The 19,446-nt window shown below is 41.2% G+C and overlaps 1 protein-coding gene across 1 annotated transcript; it reads right to left on the bottom strand.

Moving 5' to 3' along the window:
- Nucleotides 1–1,216: 1,216 nt before the first annotated feature.
- LOC104366586 (embryonic protein UVS.2) lies at nucleotides 1,217–16,998 on the bottom strand. Its single transcript, XM_009973536.2, has 11 exons — nucleotides 16,894–16,998; nucleotides 16,711–16,735; nucleotides 15,682–15,819; nucleotides 14,138–14,255; nucleotides 13,417–13,595; nucleotides 7,614–7,695; nucleotides 6,605–6,732; nucleotides 4,715–4,830; nucleotides 4,053–4,278; nucleotides 2,853–2,971; nucleotides 1,217–2,280 (listed from the first exon to the last, which is right to left on the bottom strand). The coding sequence occupies exons 1-11, from the start codon at nucleotides 16,960–16,962 to the stop codon at nucleotides 2,050–2,052; spliced, it is 1,431 nt and encodes a 476-aa protein (XP_009971838.2). The 5' UTR covers nucleotides 16,963–16,998; the 3' UTR covers nucleotides 1,217–2,049.
- Nucleotides 16,999–19,446: the final 2,448 nt, after the last annotated feature.

Below are 19,446 nucleotides of genomic sequence, written 5' to 3'. Positions count from 1 at the left end.
TTGGTGGGCCCTAGATTTATAGATGAGTAATGTATCACTAAAGTGGAGACAGCTGGCAGAAAACCAGAGATTTTAGCAATAATTAGAGGAAAGCTGAAGGTTTTGATGTCTGCAGAGGTTCAAGAGGTGGTTTGGAGCATGTGTGGAAGCTCCAGCTAATGGGCGTATCCCTTAAGGAAAGCTGTTAACAAGGACCCCTAATAGAACTCATGAAAAGCAGAATCTTTAGATCTCAGACTGAAAAGCCTTTCTTATGAAAGAGAGAATTTATTCATCACATTATATCTCAGCCTGTCTGTACATTCAGGAATGCATTTCTACATCATTACTGTTGAAGGGCTTGCTTGCAAATAAGGCACCCTGATCGAGTCACGCGGCCATGTCTCAGGCTCCTCCTTAAAACCATATTTCTTGGGACACATTGCAAGACTGGTATTCCTGTATGCGATACTTTGCTGTTTCAACCTGTTCGTGCTCCCAAACACGGGTGAACATCAGAACACTGGACCTATATAGAGCCCCACATCGGGCCATGAGAAGGAAATCTAAACTAACACTCAAGTTAAAGCTGTTCAGCACTGTATATTTAAAATAGGGACCCATTCAACTTTGTATACAGTAATAGTCGTCACAGGGTTATTTCACACCTCCATGAATGTTCTCAGACTCAGGGAGAAGAATTAGCTTTTGTAAAGTCTGAAGTAAAGGTTAAAAGTAGAAATAGAGTTTAATTTTCTGTTGTGCTGCTGAAATTGTTACATCCTCCAAAGAGGTGCCAATCTAAATATTGAGCCAAATTAAATGAAGGAATAATTATAGCCAGAAGATAGGAGCTTGTAAGAACTACAAATATTTGTTGCCTGTTGCACATGCACTTTCCCACCATGAATCAAGCAAGTTCTAGACCCTGATGTCCACAACTTATCAATTACCTTTCTTCTGAGGGTGAAAATTAACCAGTGCTAAAAAAAGGAAAACATTAAAGATCCTAAAAAAACCCTACAAAACCAAAAGTCAGCATAATTCAAAATTTCCTTGTCTGCCTTCCTAGGACCAGGAAAACAAATTGGCATTTTCTACATGTTCTTTTTCACAAAGGCATAATTGTAGTAAGAACTTTTTTATTTATTAGATTTTGGCATCAGCATTTAGTTCAGAATACATCAAGTCAAAACAAAGTGTTAGCTGCCTACAGTGGTGATTTCTCTCTCTTCAGACAACTCTTCAAGGGTGGAAGATTTCTGTCTACAGATAAGGTACTTCACACCTAATATGTTCTCCAAAGTTACTGGCTTCAATGGACTTTGCATTAGGTTTTCAGGCCTCATTTAAAAACAAAAAATGGTAATACCCCCTGGACAATTTCAATACCTGACTCAGGCCACAGCAAAGTAGTAACAAAAGGTGCTTCACTCCATTCCCGCTCCCTCACTGCTTGTTCCTGCCACTGTTAACTGTTTCTTTAGTTAAATGTTATCTCTCAGAGGAATAGTGCAATTCTTTGAGTTGAAATGTTGTACAAATATCCTAGTTTGTGCCTTCAGTGTAAAGTGGTTATTTCCAGGCTAAGCTAATGTGCCTATGCAAACTGTGTAAGTGAGCTTGGCTTCAAAGCATAAACAAAACGTGTCTGAAGGTTCTTCTGTATGCATGCTGGAATGCACATGAGGGTTAACATCAGAATACAGGTTAAAATTGCTACATAGCCATATTCTGAAGCTTTTATGGGAACAGTTTCTAATGCTAGACGTTCTTGAAAAATCTGCTTACATAGTTTCAGTTCTGCTCTTGTATTTGGCCATGCAACACCAGCAGTGGGAATACTAAAACAAAAAGCTCAGTCTTAGACAGAAGCATCCCAAGGACAGGAATATTTTTGTCCATAATTCACCATGGAAATTACATCACTGTAGACATAAGACTAAGAGATCAAGCTTCAAGCTTGTTAAAGGTGTCAGGGAACTGTATTTTTTGCTGAAATCTGTGGCATTTTGCCTTTTTACCTGTGTCTCTTTCATTCTGTGTTTTCCAATTCCCATGTGTATAGTACTACCTACCAAATGCATAACTCATGACAAATCCAGGCAACTCCCAAAATATGTCACTGTGAAACTCAACCAGCACAAAGTTCCCAGTGGAAGTAAAGTCTGCAACCTTCTCTGTCCCACAATAAGGGCCAACTGCAGGTGATGAAGGTCGGCTTCCATCATGTATAAGCAAGTAGTCATAGATGCATCTGTCACTATTTTCCAGCTCAAAGAATAACATTTTGAGAGATATCTGAAGAAAATACAACCAAAGCACTTTGCTTCCAGGTTATATCCTTTTCCCTTACCCTTTGTATCTAACAAGCACAAATAGTTTAAATTCCTTATGTTCAGGCATCATTTTTTTATTCTGTGATTGCACCATTTCCTGATCCCATATTGTAATGGAAATCGGTAGCAAATTATTTGCTGAGTTCATCAGCATTTGGATTGGAAGGAGAAGCAAGGGACAAGATTGATCTTGTACGCTTTAAATTCTTTTCTTTAGAGAAATACAAAATCTGCACCTGTGCAAGGTTTCCATTTTCTAGTGGGAATTGTTACCTAGGGATTATTCTGAACAAAACCTACCGGTACAAGCCAAATCCGTAAGAGTTCACAAACATAAGTAAAGGCTTTCCCTTGCTGAACACCTCAGATACCAAGATCCAGCATAAGTTATTAAACTGGATCTTTGTGTTCAGATTTTTTACTCTGAGAATGCCTGTTCAAGAAGTGACATCACAGCTGTTATTCTCCAAGGGAAAAAGCGAGTCCATTAAAGAACACTAATGAAGCCCACAAATGAATTCAGCTGTACCTTACCTTGTACCCTACTGGAGAACTGATGACCCAGAAGCATGCTTGGTTATTGGGGTATTTATTGGGATAGTTTGGAGAGGTGATGATTCCACTTGAGTCTGTGAAAGTGTCTCCACAATTCACTGAGGAGTAAAGGAGAAAAACGGAGAAAGGCACATTAGCGAGTAATCTGGCAGTAGAAGTGAGCTTGCTTATGCTCTATTGTATTCTTTCTTCAAGCCAAGAAAAAAATGTGCTACCATGATAATCTGTTGCTGAAATTTTTTATTTCTTTGCTTAGTATTTGTATCAGCAGCTGTACTGTCCTTTGGAGGACAGGAAACACCTGCATCTAAAGCTATATCTGTCTTTACAATTGAGTGTCACCGTATTATCATTCTAGTGGTCCTAACTTACTGCACCTTCAGAAAATAATTAGCTCAAATACTCAAGATTGTCTTATCAAGCTAGATCTAATGCTATCTAGAAATTACTCCATCAACCAACACAAAAAGAGTAAAACCGATCAATTTCTAAGACTTCAGTTTATGCTTTATAAAAGTTTGTATTTTGAGTTGAAATAAGGCAGTAACAAGCTATTTGGGCTACTAATGCCCAAAGCCTTCTAACTGAAAGCATGTTGCAGTACAACAGAATTTTATCCAGCAGTCCATAATGCATCTGTATGTTTCTAAAACAGACACCCATCGAGTGACTACAGTAAGCACCATGTTTCATGTAACATAACAAAAGCCTTTAATTCAGAAAGCATAAGTTACCCAAGGTTAGTGCCTCTCCCATTGCATAAAATGCTACAAAACCTTGAATAACATATTGACCAGATACGGGTGTTACACATCACTGGTTGAGATTTCTTCTTGAATTCTGCAGTCTCTATGCTCTTTGGCTGCACTGCTCCTATTAGTTACAGTCAGTGCATTGTTTTTATTTTAAGAAATTGTTCTAAAGATGTGAAGAAGCCTAGCAGAGGCTCTCAGAAGAACGTGTGTGGGTTCTCAGGATTACTAACATGAGACCCATGCAACATTCCATTTTCTGTTTACTGCCCTATTGCTGCCTAGCTTTCTGCATTAGCAATTGCTATGGAAGGGTAAAGAATAACACAAAAAACAACTACTCTGGAGTATATGTTCAAAATTTTCAGTTCTTCCATGCAAATACTATTCTTACTGTTCTCCAAGCTCTGCAGAGGAGTGTTCGTACCCCTGTTGTAGGAAGCTCTGAATCCTGTGGCTGTAATGCTCTCATCACTTGCAAATTCTACCAGCATTGTAGATCCAGATGCCACTAAGGAGGGCAGTGGCCCCTTCCCACAGTATTTGTCCAGCAAGACAGGGGAATTCTTGCTGTTTCCGTTGTAAATTTTTATATAGTCAGAAGAACAGTCTGAGGAGGGTTGGAGATCAAAAGCCTCAAACTGCAGGAAAATCTTGAGGAACAAGAAAACAGATGTTGGGCTTAGTGCTGTACACAGGGAAAGATTCAAACCATCTAATTGTTACAAAGTGAACTAGGATGTTGTATTCATTTTACGATCCATGTATCACTGAAATTTTACTTTGTTTAAAAAGAGCATAGAATTTCACCTAACTACCCTGTTGCGGAGCCCAGTGATTGATGTTGGGCTATTGCTTGTCTTTGAAAAGCCATCCAATGTTAAATGGATAAAAGTCAAGTTAAATAATACTTCTGATAGTCTTAATAGGTCTTATGAAAATTGTCGAGACTGACTTTTCGTTCACTGTGTAACGAAATAAATGTCTTGGTCCATGAAAATGACTCCCAGAGGGTAGTCATAATAATGAAATAATGCTTTGTAGCCTTGACACTGTGGTTCAAACCTTTTTTCTCCTAACAAAAATTACCTTACTTTGACGGATGCGGATCAACCACAGGCAGCTACTATTGTTTGGGTATGGGGACGGGTAGTTGACAGAGGAGAACGAGCCTTTGGATTTAGGCAACACAGAGCTACAGCAATCTGAAGAGAAGAACCAAACAGTGTTGAAGAGAATGAAGACTGCACAAAAATCTTCCAGAAATGCCTGACAAGTCTCTCCAACCATTAGCATCAGTCAAACTTGTAAAAGAGAAATTAATTATAATGCTTACAGTTGTGTTGATGTTCCTAGTGTAAAAGTTATTCAAAACCTGCAAGTGAAATAATGCTATTTAAGGTACTTAGCTGCTTCAGCTACTAATGTGTTTTCTTTAAAGACAGTAGGGCTTCACACATATATTTTAGTTAATAAAAAAAAGGCCTAGATCCTTCATGAGCTTCCTTAACCTCAGTCGCAGGGGTAGTTTCAATGACATCAATACATCAGTTCCCATCAGGAAATGTGTGTGTATTTATAAGTGCATGCAAAAGTCAAGCTTGAAAACTAGAATCTAACAAAGCAAATAGGGGTAGTCACTGGGGGAAAACAATAACAGAGAGCACTGAAGTCAAGCTACAGACCCAGTGACTGGTATACAAAGTCTGATCTCCTCTGTCTTTCATCTTTCCACATGTAGTCTTCATTTACTGCACTATGTGTAACTCCCCAAATTACAAATATGAATAGATGACATCTGAACATATAAATTTGACATTTTTCTCTTGCTCCCTACTTTTCTTGAGACAGAGTTTTTGTCCTTTTTTTCAAGCCCTTTTTTCTCATTTTTTTTTTAAAGGAATCTCCTTATTCTAAATTTAGCCCTTTTCTTCCAAAACATACAGATCGAATTATGAAATTACATAATAAAGGCACTAAAGCGTGATTCATTCACAGGCCCACTATCAGGGATATCATTAAATACTTGTTATCACTATCTTTGAGACCATGACAGACACTTAAATTGTCAGCTAGTCTCAGCTGACGTTAAGAATTTGCAAGGAAGCTCTCAGCAATGATTTCTGTACCTAACTATCCAGCTGAAGGAATGCCGATTCCCACTAATTAGCGATGGTTATTTAAAACTAAGTTCTATCACAATTCAGAGCAGGATTTGGTACACTAATATTTAGTCCATGTTAATGTTTATTGCTGTTTTGTTGGAAGCTAATTGAATGGCATCTCAGAAAAGTCAAATACTGCATAAAGCAATTAGCCTATGTACTGGGAGATGAGGCAAAACCTGTGCATTTCAGGAGGACATCTTTACCTGTGTTTTGTAAGTCTCATCTGAAGAGTTCCTGCTACAGAGGAATGCTGGGTGGTTTTAGACCTTAAGGTACCACAGTGATGAGTTACGAAATGGATGGGGGAAGGAAGTAGCTAACTATACAAAAATCATGGGGAATTTCCCTCAAAGAGATGTTCTGATCAGCCTAAATGGCACCTATTCTTACAGCTCTGCAGTCATTTTGTAATTGAAAGAAATCACAAACCCGCTGGCACTACTGATGCACATGACTAAGCTATAATCATGGCTGTGGATAGCTTACATGCTTTGCAACCTTCAGAGCATTCCTGAAACGAGAAGTTGACAGAGGTAGCAATCATGATTTCTCTGATGGGTTTTGGTTATGTCAAACAGCAGGGACTAGGTGAGGATAACTCAGAATGACAGTGAATTAGTGAAAGTAACTTGTCCTTTCCAAGAAGGCAGCAGCTTGGCACAGGGAAAGTTGTTTCCACATGCATACCAGCCTTCTTGTAGGGTGAGGGAGAGATGTATTGAAAGGACTGTGGGCTGAGTTCCTTTGGGACAGTGCCTACAGACGTCAGCTGTATAAGGATTCACATTCCTTCTCTAGCAACAGCACTTACTGCACTTGTAGAGCTTGTTGATTTTAGCTACATCCAAGTTACTCAGCCCTTCTCTCTGCCCGATGGGTATAGAGGGGTCAGGAACTGGTACAATAGTTGGTTTCCCTGGAGTGCTGGAGAAATCAAACCTGTAGAAATAAGGGAATCACATTTCTAGATCACTTCTCTTAAACAGTGAAGTTCTCTAACTGCATAATCATATTCATGAACCACATGCACAGAATTCCAATGAAAAAGAGCAAAAACCTTCTCAGACACCAGTTAGTCTTCCCTGAATACGACCAGCATGGAAGCCATTTTGTGTGCAGCAGCTGAAAGCAAGAAACAAGAAAAAGCTGCACTGCCCTAAGTGAGGAGAGCTTTCGCCAATGTCCTGGCAAAATGAATTCCCACCTTCATGGTTCCAAAGGCAGAAGAGCAGGAGTAGTTGTCTCAGTTACTAATTGTTTATTTGCTATCTGCAATTTCCTGCCTCCTGCTAGACAAGTTTCATTTCAGTTTTGTTCAATTGCTACTTGCTAGTGGAAATAAAGAAGGTACATGATACAAGCTTGTACATTATGGACTAGAATGCAACCTTAGACAATGTTCCCAGATGAATATGAGGTGGGATACAACATCTGAATGATATAAAAAAATACCATCTTTCTTCTTGCTGTACCTAAACATTGTCTGTGATCAGCTGTTACTATGTTAATGAAATAATTTAGATTTCAGAACTGTTTTAGATAGGTAATTCAGTAGCATTAGACTTTGGAACATAATCATGTCAAAGGCCTCTAGCAAGAAACAGGAGTACAGTGAAAGAAAACTTTGTCCTAATTTTTTCTTCTACCAGTATCAACTCTGTTTTCCATGAATCCTGCTGACGAAATATGTTCACTCTTAATTATGTCCATTCACTCAATTTTAAGTGAACAGGAAAAGTAATTCCCTGCACAGAGCAATTCCTTCTTCCTAGATCTGAAAGCTGTTTTCTCCTTTGAAAAGATTTCAGAAAACAACTTACGCGCCATAGTGCATCACTGAAGAGTAGTCATAGGGAAGGCCCAAATTTCTGGAATTCATTTTTCCAAAGTTCCCTTGTTCCCCTGTAAGGTAGGAAGGCAACATTTCAATCAGAACAATTATTGCTGCTCTAATAGTACACTGCCTGCTGTCATAATCCTAAGAGTAACTTAGCATACAATTACTTGTTCTCATGAGATCTTCGATCTATCAAAACCAGCAGAGCCTTTTGAAGCCCATGGGAACCCATTTTCACTCAGTCTAGTATGTTTCAGAATGTAAACCAAATCAATTAAGTCAAAGTTTTGATATAATCAATGAATCCATTCCACTCCTCAAGTAAAGGCATTCATCTGTCTCTCTTCATTAGGCTGTCTCCAAATATATTGCAGTGCATTATCTTGAACATTATAACTGTCCAACTATGTCCCCGAAGCTGCACCCATACCTTGAGAGGGAAATTTAACAGACCACCTAGATCAAAAAATTCAGAGGTGTGTGTGGGTGACTACCAACCTGTCTTGCTGAGTCCTTCCTAAGGGTTATAAGACCACAAAAGAAGGGGATACAGTTTGCCTGTTACTTTGCCCCAAAGGGCACGTTATCAGCTATATTCTGGCTTTGTCTCTGGTCAAATCCATCAGCAGGGACTACAGTGAAGTGATATGACTTGCATGAAGCAAGGGGACTCTAAGATCAGCTAGAAACATTCTGTCTTCTTATAGGTGCTGAGCATCTCATCACTTTTCATCTGTTTAGCCTTAAAAAACCCATATGAGTTAAGAAAGCATTACACTGATACAGGCCTGAGGACCAGAGGCACAGGCTGGAATTCACATCACCTAGCTTTATTTCTCTGAGTTAGGCACTGAAGCTATTCATCAAGACTCCCAGTATAGTCAGAGGAGAGGGAGAAAAAGACACAGTTGGAGGGAGTTTAATCTGAAGGAGCCTATTATCTCTCCATTGACTGGGGAGCATGAACATGAATTTCACCCTGGGTCTCTTGCCCATGGTTAAGCCAGGCAAGTAAGCAATATCAGAGCAGGGAGCTGAATGCAGCCAGCCTGGCCTCAAGGCTAATACCCCAACCACTGAGCGCTCCTTTCCAGTTCAACATCTGTACCTTCATTATTGTAACTAGTGGCTTGTAAACCACAAACCATCTGGACAAGAGCTAAGGGTTGGATGCTTGTCGGAAAAATCTCTGGAGTCTGCACAACTTGGCTGCCAGGCTTACAATCAGAGCCAGTCCCTTCCAGTAATGTCCTTTAGCACTGGCCCAAATGAGGGCTGGGAAATGCAAAGGGAAGCTTCAAAATCCTGAATTCTAGAAAGTTTGGGGATAAACATCACTGAGTTTGAGCTATGAAAAGCTCCAGTTAAGGCTCAAACTGGTTGTCAACAGTGTTGTCTTTCCCAACTCTTAGATTATCATCTCAGTTCCCCTTACCTGCTGTGCTGACTTCAGAAAGAATTATCAGCAAGTGCACAGCTTTTGAGGTGATGGACAGAGAACACAGTTCAAATGCTGTGAAACATTTAAGCATATGGCTACTGTTTGGCATGTAAGTGCTTTGCTGAATTGGTTTGCTAAAAAAAGTAACAGTAGCCTGGCTGGACAGAGGTGCTGCCAATAAACTAGTATCTGCCTCATCACATGCCAGAGAGATTTGGCTGTCTAGACCTGCACACGTGTGGGGACTTAACCCATCTTTTTCACTCTAAGAAGAACTACCTCTGCCAGCATCTAAGTATAATGACTCAGAAGAGCTGAAAAGGAAGCTTTGGCTGAAGACTGACTACAATTTTTTCCCAAAAAAGTTTGGGAAAAACAAGCTGAGTTTCAAGTAGCTAAGTGGACAGCAACAGATCAGGCAGCATTTTGTCTAAACAAAGAAGTAGGATGGCTTCCAAGGTGAATTGCTGGGTAAAAACAAAACCCAGCAAACATCCACAGTACTGCAGCCCTGGCAGAGAGAAAAACAGCTTGTGTGGGAGAGCTAGGAAGCTGCAAAAGGTCTTGAGGTCTAGTTCCGCACCACAGAGGTCAGCGGGAGCTCTGCCATCAGCACTGTTAACAGCAGCATGTTTTTACAGGAGATGTATGCTAACAGTCCTCACGAACATAGCTGGGTTTCTTCACTTCCTTTCCCCTGCATATCTTTGCATTTTTTCCCTACAGTGCTTGTGCTGCACACACTCTGCATTCTAACTCCCTTGTTGCGCCAATCTTCTCAGCTGCCACTCCTGGTGAACACTGTTAAAACACTGAAGCTATACCCCATCTCCTTTTGCATAGTCTTGTCTTCACCTCTTCCCCCTCTTTTATCCTTCCGTGATGCTGTGCCTGAATCGGAGCTTGGTTACATCTGTATCCTTTAGGAATGACAACATCTGAACCCGTGGACTTCTCCCTGCAAAACTAGTGTCAGATTTTATGTGTCTCTAGTATCTTTAGTATAACTTCATGTTTTCAACTCCTCTCTCCTAGCATTTCAAACATGGCACGTCCTTGTTGTACAGTGGCAAACAAATCAGCAGTATTGCACCTTAAGACTAGAGATGAAACCTCAGTAAAGAACAGCACAAATGGAAATTACTTAGGATACCATGGGAATAGCTGAAAAAAGTTTGGAGAACAGTGTGTTAGGAATTTGCAATAAAAACAATCAAGTTCCATCTGGAGAAAAAGATGTATTTTCAGCTGTGCATGACATTGAAGAGTTGAGTATCTTACTTGAAGAGACTTATTAGAATTTGGTATTCAATTGTCCAGCCTCATTTACTATTATTTTCTATAATGAACTGAGTACACTATTATCTTTTTACAATTGTTGTGGGTTGTCCAGCTCTCCCATAGCTGTCAGACAAGTGATTCCTTGCATCGTTTCTTCCCCTGCTTCCCTTCTATGTACCACTTTCTTGCTTTCCCTGGGACCTCCTACCACTCTCTCTGCCCTCCCTTCCCCAGAGCCTTAAGCTCTGTATATATTCCCATGTTCTCAGCACACAGATCAAGGGCACATGCCCAAACTATTAATCCTGCATTCCTTTCCTTAAATAACATTCACCTGTTTCCCCCCAAGATTTACTAGTTCCAATGCTCCCCATTGCTCCTTTTCATGGCAGCGTATATGAGTCTCTTCTCAGGGAGGAAATAATTGTAGTCCTTCCTCTCACATCATGCCAAGTCCCAGAATTTTGCACATGCTAGTGGTTGCATGTGCTTCCATTCTCTCTGCATTGAGTCCCTTGTTCATCTGTGTTTTAGTCTATGTGATTTCACTCACTGCCAGAGCCAAGATGCCTACCTGCTGCCTTCCCTATTTCCATGGTCTTCCCCAAGATAGAGCTGCTGTGCAATTGTGGTAGTGCAATTCTACCCCCCTGCTCTCTCCTTGCTGTACCACTCGGTGTTTGGTGTGATTCCAGCCCTCTCCTGGGTCATACCAACCTGGGGAGGTAAAGACTGCTAATGGCAGGGAACCAGAGCATTAAGGCACCCCCTTTAACAAGCCTGGCTCCTGCTTTCCCTATTGCTTTGAAGCAGTTATAACAGCCCATCACCTCCTGACAACCTGATACACCCGAACCTGGGATGTGGTTGAAGGAAAAGAATAACAGAACTGCACATCCATCAAGTTATTATGTACCTGGTGAAAATGCCGGAACGCCTCACTATCCAAGGTTAGGGTATCTGACAAGAGTTAATTTTCTTGGACCCTATAAATTGCAACCCCCAAGTGAGACTCTTTGTTCTCTCCTGGATTGCAGGGGGCCTGTGACCAGCATCTCCCCTGAGCTGGGACACCACTCAGGTACCAAAAACCTTAAGGTGTGGTCCAGTGTCAGAGCTGATGGGAAGCCAGGGTGAAGTCAACCCGCTCGAGTCTCAGCTATCACCCACTGAGAAATGCCAATGCATTGTGAGTATTCACTCTAAACTCAAGAACAGGGAAATTTTAACTTTGCACTAGTTTCTCTTTCACCCACTCTTTGCTTACGGATGTGTTTGGGTATTGTCCTGGGTTGAGTGAGTGGTGGAGTTTTTTGGTAGCAGGGGAGGGGGCTATCGGGGCGGCCCCCTGTGAGAAACTTCTCGAAGCTCCCCCAGCTCCAAGCCAGCTCCACTTCTGTTTGGGAAATTGAGCCAGTCGGCTGCACCTCTGCGATAACGTATTTAAGAAGGGACGTGGTGACGGGCAGTGGGACTTGTGAGGAGGAGTTGCTGCAGCTGCGTGAACACCAAGGTCAGTGGAGGAACAGAGGAAGAAAGGAGGGGGGAGGTGTGCCGGAGCAGAGACCCCCCTGTATCCTGTGGGGAGACGGCAGGGAGGCCCCCCCCTGCCACCCATGGAGATCTATGGTGGAGCAGACACTGATTTATGGCCTGTTGCTCCTGCTCCGATGATCAAGGTGCTGTGCCCAAAGAAGGCCGGGGTCTCATGGGAAAAGGTAGCCCCGCTGCTGTAATTCAGTGCTGGGAGGATTGCAGCATGCGGGGATGTCCCACGCCAGAGCAGCTCGGGAAGGGCTGCAGCCGTGGGAGGGGGTCCAGTCAGAGGAAGTTGGTGACCCACGCTGGAGCAGTGTGGGGAACGCTGTGGCCTGTGGGAGGGACTCATGTCAGAGAAAGTTTGTGGAGGACTGTTTCCTGTGAGAGGGGGACCACGATGGAGCAGGGGGGAAAAAGTTCCAGAAGCTCCCCCCACCAAAGATGGAAGAAGCGGCATCACTGACTGCACCCCCCATTCCCTGCCCCTGCGCCACTGGGGGAGGAGGTAGAGATATCGGGAGCAGAACTGAGCCTGGGAAGAAGGGAGGGGTGGGGGGAAGGTGTTCTCAAGATGCGGCAATGCTTCTCACTGTCCTACTCTGTTATGTGTTGTTAGTATCTGTAATAAATGTATGTTCTTTTTTTCTTCCCCTAACGAGTCTGCCTTTTGCTCGTGATCATAAAAGGGGGATTTTTCCCCATCCCAGTCCTATCTTGAACCCCAAGCCTGGCTCTCTGTCCCTTCTCATTGCCGGAGGGGAAGGGAGAGAGAGCTGCTGCATTGTGGTTGGCTGCCAACCAGGCCTAAACCACGACAGGTATACACAGTTATTTTTATGACCATGAGTACATACTTATTCCACTGGATCCAAATACTTTTGTCTCTGTGTGTTCGTACATCCTGTGTTTGTGAATGCACATTTATATATGCATTGAGTTAAGGTACCACACAGTAAGTTAGTGTGAATCTTGTCATCTTCGAGTCTGTAGTTAATTTGCTACTTTAATTATAACATATTTTACTGAATTAGTTTGTAAATCTTTAAACTGGTTAATGATTAAGTACTGCTAGTCATTAATAAATCTTGATTTGCTGCTAAATCATTACCGTGTTAACACTTTCATCCACAACAGCAATTCCCTACCATGATCTCTGAATATCACATTTCACCCCACCTCAACTAGAAGTCCCATTGTTTTGCTTCTTGGCCAAGTCTTTGCAACAACATTTTGTGTTCCTGATGGTCTTGGTATTTTGGATATAAGGTGAGTCTGGGTTCAAGATGATAATCAAAATAAGAAGGTAGAGCTACTTTTAGGCTGCATCTGCCTTGGAGTACCACACTAACATAGGTGTAGCCACAGAAATTCCCCTACTACAAACACTGAATGAGAAATTCCATCACACTGAATGTGCTGCTGCTGCCAGCATTCATCTTGATTCTTATTTGCATTGCTGTTCACAGAAGAAACATTCTCCTTTATCTGAAAGTATATGTTTTCTCTTAAGATTTAGTGGACATACCTGCCACAATGTGGTCCCACATAATCTTGACAAACCTGTCCCGATCACTCCGTGCCTGTTCATGGATAAAACCCAGTGCGTGGTTCATTTCATGCTGAATTGCTCCTTTATCCATGCAGCCATTTTTCATCAGACCTACTGCTTGGCGTCCTCCAATTTTTCCAAAGTAAGACCAGCAGCTAAGAATAGGCAATCAATAACCAAAATTATCACATTCAGCAAATAGAAAGAAATAGATGTACTGATTATGCCACCAAGGGCCTCCACATGTGTAGCCATGGAAGGGGACATGCCAATAGTAACTCACATGAGATTTCTAAGCTTCCAGAAGCTGCCAGACTCAACATGGGAAGAAATAAAGCCTTCGTGATGAGGATGGCAAATTTTAAAACATTAAAGTGGCTATATCAAACTAAGATGAAGGAGTTTAAGTAGTTAAGCAAAGAACCTGAAACAATTACACTTTACATTTTCACAATAACTAAGGAAGTTCTCATTTTGAATTATACCCCATTATCTTTAAGTCTACATGCGCGTTTATCCCTACAGCCTATTAACTGATTAACTACCAGTATATCAACAGAAAAATGAAAGCTTGCATCTGCTGTCTGAATCTCGACTCCTAGGATAAAAAAAGGCAATTACTTTAATCCAGATCAAAACAGAAAAGAAGCTGAAAGACCTTCTGAGTGCTTCCACCCTCAGGAGATAGGAAGCTTACCTCTGCCCACGTTCAACATACACGTAATCTGTTTCTGTAGTACGATTTACAAACTGCACACAGGTCAGGGTGGAGATCTCTTGCAGAGCATCAGCAATCCAAGACCTCTCTGTCACTGCTAGAAAGAGAAAGGGGCCAGGAGAAATCTTCCTTGGTTAATCAAAACCAAGATACAATGATGGGGTGCATTCCTTTAAAACTTCACAGCACTCGCTAGCTTTTTATCATACAAGTACAATAAAAAAAGGGCACAAAGCCTTCAGAGATCTTCAAGTTGGTTAGACTTTTAAGGAGATATAGGGATTATAGGTGGCCCTTATGCATATTCTATAGGGTACAGCTGATGGAAAGCAAACTGGCACTGTTTCTTCCATTAGGCAGAATGGACAAAAATGAAACACTTCTGGATACAAATAACCAGATTAAAGTATCCCAGATGAGCCATCTGAGTGTAGCTAAGCACCAAAACCCTATTTTGTTTATCAGAGATAACAAATGTCTGCCACACACCCCTTGGAATCACTTGAGACAGCCAGTGTTCAGAGGCTCTGAAGATCACAGTGTTTCTATTCAGGTACCAAAGAAAAGATCAGAGTGTTTATCTACTTTTGAACATTTTGGCCTAATTTGGCTTCCTCAGTTATAAATCATCCACAACTGATCTGTACCTTGATTTCCTCATCTTTAAAGTTTGGAGAGGGGGAGGTAGATGGAACAACCCTCACCTAGCCACAAGAGTCTATGTGGCAGTTCTGGAAGCACGTGAGCAGAGCAGCAGCCTAGGTAACACAAAGTCCGGGCTGTCCTCACCTCAGGGGATAACACAGGCTCCTTTTCCCAGGAACAGGAATCAGGCACAGGCTGTATTTCACTTCCATGCCATTTTCTCTCAAGGTAGGATCTGTTAAAAAGGGTCTCTATGGAAGCCTCAGACCAGAGAATCCTTAACAGGGGAGAGGTGGAAGACCTGCACAGCCTTTATGAAGTCTTCTGGTGCAGAATTTTTGAGATTAAGGCATTGGTCCTGCAGCCTTTTTCACTGAACAGAGCTATTGACTGGCTAGGGGGCAATAGGGGAAAAAATATCTCCAAGAATTTTTCCTCCATTTTTATCTCTACAGGATTTCTAGTGTGGGAATATTTCTGAGAGATTTGAAAGAAAATTATAGTGTTCAAAAAAGTGCTCCTAGTGGTAATTTTGACACAAATACATTCATAATGTGAACAAATTATATTTCTTCTGTACTTGCTAAACATCAAAATGGATTGTAGCTAGCAGGAATGAGCTAATATTTGTAGTTAGAATTAATTAGCTGGTATTTATATAACTGCTGCCCAAGTACACACATATTTTAGTGTCTGTAACTCAAATATCTGGAGTCTTAGTCAATCTACCAGAAGGCTAACAAATTAGGAAAAGAGACATGTCAATAAATTCTCATTTTGACAAAGACTGCTTTTGGTGCATGCCACAAACATAAAACAGAGGGTGTAGGGACTGGAAGATCAATCCTAACTTTACAGCATCCATTTTATACACTCACAGAAATCAGAAGAGATGTTAATTGGAACCTTGACTAGTCCATCTTGTGACTTGGGCCATAAACAGCTCTCACAGTTAATTGCACTGCGTCGTCCTCTTCTCAAGAGGATGTCTCCTTCATACACAGCTATTTCACTACCTAGCAGATGATGAAAATAAAGAACATGCAAGGCGCTGAGAAGGCAACTAACCAAGCTCCTGTACTTCTGGACATGTTTTTCACTGAAGTTCATTTCCCAATTATATGAAAAAGGATTAGCAAATTAAGATTGAGTGAATCTAGCATTCACAATATGCTAAGACTGGTTAGGTCTGCCTTGCTTCCTGGATAGGAAAGATTGATTACAGCTGCACTATGACATCTATATTAATATTAAAGTCACGTCTTACTATATTTTAGCTTAAGAAGCTTTGGGAGCCTTCAGAGTGGGAGGCTAAGTATTGTAAGTCATTGTTCTCTTCATTAGAGCTTGTGGAATTAAAGAAAAATCATAACTGACCTCTGCAAAAATGAGATGAATCATACAAAAGAAATTACTATTTTTATCATGCATATTGAATGCATGCAAGCTGTTAATTTCCAGGTTAACTGTTAATTTGACATAAGACATTGTGACATGCTCCTCAGTTCTAACTCCAAAATACTTGAAATACATTTCTAAGACAAGAGCTATTGGTTATTATGCCAAAAAAACATACAATAGTCTTGGGTACAACAGACAGGGAGGTGCCTTATTTCACATAGGAAAGAAATCAAAGTGAAAAATATTCTGATTTTCTAAGGCTACATATGGAAAAGAACATTCCATGCAGCAATTGCTCAATAAGTCTTCTTAATTTCTTTATCACGACAGCATAAATAATCACGCTGAATATAACTTTAAAACACATCTAAATTATGGGAATTGTTTTCCACTGATGCTGGAAAATATTTCCAAAGAGAAAAATATATGGAATAATGAGAATGAAGTATAGAGAAGCAGCCCCACCAAAACCTAGTTATTTATATAATAATTACAATCAGACTCACCTAAGTCATTGTTTCTTGTAGCTATCTGCAAAAAGAAGAAGTATATCTTTTAATACATGCTTATCTCCAGAGCAGGAAACTTCAATCGTGTATAATCACAGCAGAAAGAGTTTATAACTACGATAGTCAGAGCAACTCAGCAGCTGCAATGTAAATTCTCAACATCTGAGAGCAGGGACACACCTGGACAGGTTTACTTAGTGCAAAGCTGTAGAGAAATGCTAAATGAGTTGACAGAAGAAAGTACTCCATCTTCAAGTTTCCAAGATGATCTTCTCTGCAGCTCAGTTCTCAAAGCTGTGGTTAGTTTACTTAGGGCAAGTTTTATGGGAAAGCTCCTGCTGTTGTTAACAAGTATAATGGAATTAGATAACAAGAAGTATTTTCACAAAACAAACAAGCTGCAGGACCTCTCAAGAGAATTTCCAGGCTCTCATTTCTTATTTATCTTCACAAAACAGAGGAAGTGGAGCAATAGGAAAGAAGATCCAGCAACCTTAAAGTGACTCATCGTTAATTCTAAGAAGCACCCAAGAGCTGCTGCAGGTCCCCTCACTGCTGTCCAAGGGACAGGATATCCAGTAGCAGTCTTTACAGCAAATCTCAATGTCAAGGAACTCTTTGATCCATCCACACCGACTACCTCTCCTAGAAACTCCTTAGCTTGCTGGCAGGGGCCACCCCACGCTGCAGAACCTGTCTGCCAGCGTGCCCCCTCTGCGCGCAGGTCTCAGCCAGGCATTGCTGGCCAGGGGCACTGGGAATCTGCTAGAGCCAGAGATGAATCTGATTGTTGGTTGAAATTGGTTTTCCAGTACTATACCTTGCAATACAGTCATCACTAGCAATGATTGTGTGTCTTTTTAGAGTCTACGAATAAATAAACCCACTAGAGTTCCCAGAGTTTTGGCTTCCCACCTTCTGGGAAGCCCCCCTTCCTTTGGTGTCCATGAACAGAAACAAGCCTATAAAGGCAGGCTGAATCCTAAAAAACCCACCCTTTAAGAGTAAGCCACACAATGGGAATATTCACACTGAAGCCACATGAACACCACCATAGGCCAGCAGATGTTGCTTTCTTCTTCCAGCTTCAGCCCCTGCACAAATACCTGGGTGCTATAGAAAATCTTAAAGATTTGAGGCATCAGATCTTTAAGAACCAAGCAAGAACAACTTTGGAATTGCCTCCAAAGACAAAATTCAGAGGAACCTGTGTGGCTCACAGCAGATCAAAATGGCAGAGGGTATCTTTCCAGATACATGTATGGGCTGGTCCTCTGTTTTTAAGGAATACTTGGCAAGGACAACTTTAGTTGATGTTATGTAAAGCTTTGCTACTCATTTTTATTTTACCTAATAGTTTGTTCCTAAACTTTCTGAAATATTCCACATTTCTGTGACTCCCACTATTCATCTACTGTTCTAATTTCCATGTAGATTATACTGCATTAAAGAGATGCAGACATAAAGGACCCCTCTCACTTTGGCTGATAAGAGGATGAAGTTCAGAAGTCCTCATCAGTTTGTTACACGAGTAGCCAGAGGTCCTCCTGTATAGTTCTGGGCAACCTCCGTGTCTATTCAAGATCAGGTTCAAAAGAAATGAGACAGAGGGAGTCACAGGAGCACACTTCTGCTGCTACACATCACAAAATGGCAGGGGAGAGAGCAGAAGTTGACAGTCAGTTAATCAGCTTAGAATAATTAAAACATTGACCTTGATCATGTGCAAAAAAATATGTTTTGCCTTTTGCAGAAAAGGTCAAAATCATAAAAATAAGATGGTCCCTGGTGCCTAGTCCTTACTTTGTCCTAGTTACCAGGCAGCCAAAGCAAACCTTCCATAAAAAAGGTTACTATCAAGCATAGTATTGCTAGTTTTAATATAATTACTCGACTTTTATGTAGGTTAAAGTGTCTTATGCTATAGCATATAAACATATTTCCACATTTTAGGTACATTTTTATTTAAATGAAAGATTTATTCTTTAAAAGAAAAAATCTCCAGTGTACGTACTGAGATATGTTGAAATTAGTTTGAAACCAATGCATGTTTGGACTCTGTTCCTCCTAAACCCCTCCATCAGGAGTGAGATCTCTGCTATTTTACCACCATTTGTCTTTCACCTCTCCAGTGTTAGAATGATACCCAGTGATATGTTAGAAAGGGGAGATGTGAGTCCAAAGACTCCACACTGGACATCACTACAGATGTCAGTGAGCCTTAACCCAAGATGATGACTAGAGACAAGAATCAGCTGAAACTTTTACAGCTAATTTGGTTTTATCTGCAGTAGCTGTAGGCTGAAGAGAACTTTACTCTTGTTTTTTAACTTGATTTATGGGGAAAGTTGGGATCCTGGAGACAAGCTACAGAAGTTGCTTTTGGTTATTTGTGTATTTAAGTACCCATGGGCTGAGCCATATGGCACTGGCTGGCCTATATTTTCCCTGGTTCTGATAAAACCTGCTCTGAAACCAGTGTCCAACTGCAAACATCACCCTCATGCTAGTGCTGTTTTGTTGTTCAGGCACGTAGCAGAAGTCTTGGGCTAATGCTGCTCTCTAGTGGTTTACCATTTGTGCAAGTGGGACATGTTTCCAGAAGCAGGAACTCCCCACCACCACTCACACAGCCTGTTCTCTCCTTTGATCCCTGCCTGCACAGTATAGACCAGTAACTGCTTCCCAGGGAAAATGCTCGCAAACTTGAAGAGTCTCTCCTGTAACACATAC

This window comes from Tyto alba, unplaced genomic scaffold (assembly GCF_018691265.1).
Source record: "Tyto alba isolate M040663 unplaced genomic scaffold, T.alba_DEE_v4.0 Super-Scaffold_18, whole genome shotgun sequence".
Lineage (NCBI taxonomy): Eukaryota > Metazoa > Chordata > Aves > Strigiformes > Tytonidae > Tyto > Tyto alba.
Note: the sequence above shows the minus strand (reverse complement) of the source record. Positions and strands in the feature narration are given on the sequence as shown.

Bases quoted from the DNA above. Each gene is read 5' to 3' on its own strand.
- LOC104366586 (XM_009973536.2), bottom strand. From the start codon at position 16,962: ATGGAGTACTTTCTTCTGTCAACTCATTTAGCATTTCTCTACAGCTTT. The intron at 16,736-16,893 runs GTGTGTCCCTGC...TTCTTTTTGCAG, and splicing joins CACTAAGTAAACCTGTCCAG to ATAGCTACAAGAAACAATGA. The intron at 7,696-13,416 runs GTATGTCCACTA...CCTACCTTACAG, and splicing joins GTGGGACCACATTGTGGCAG to GGGAACAAGGGAACTTTGGA.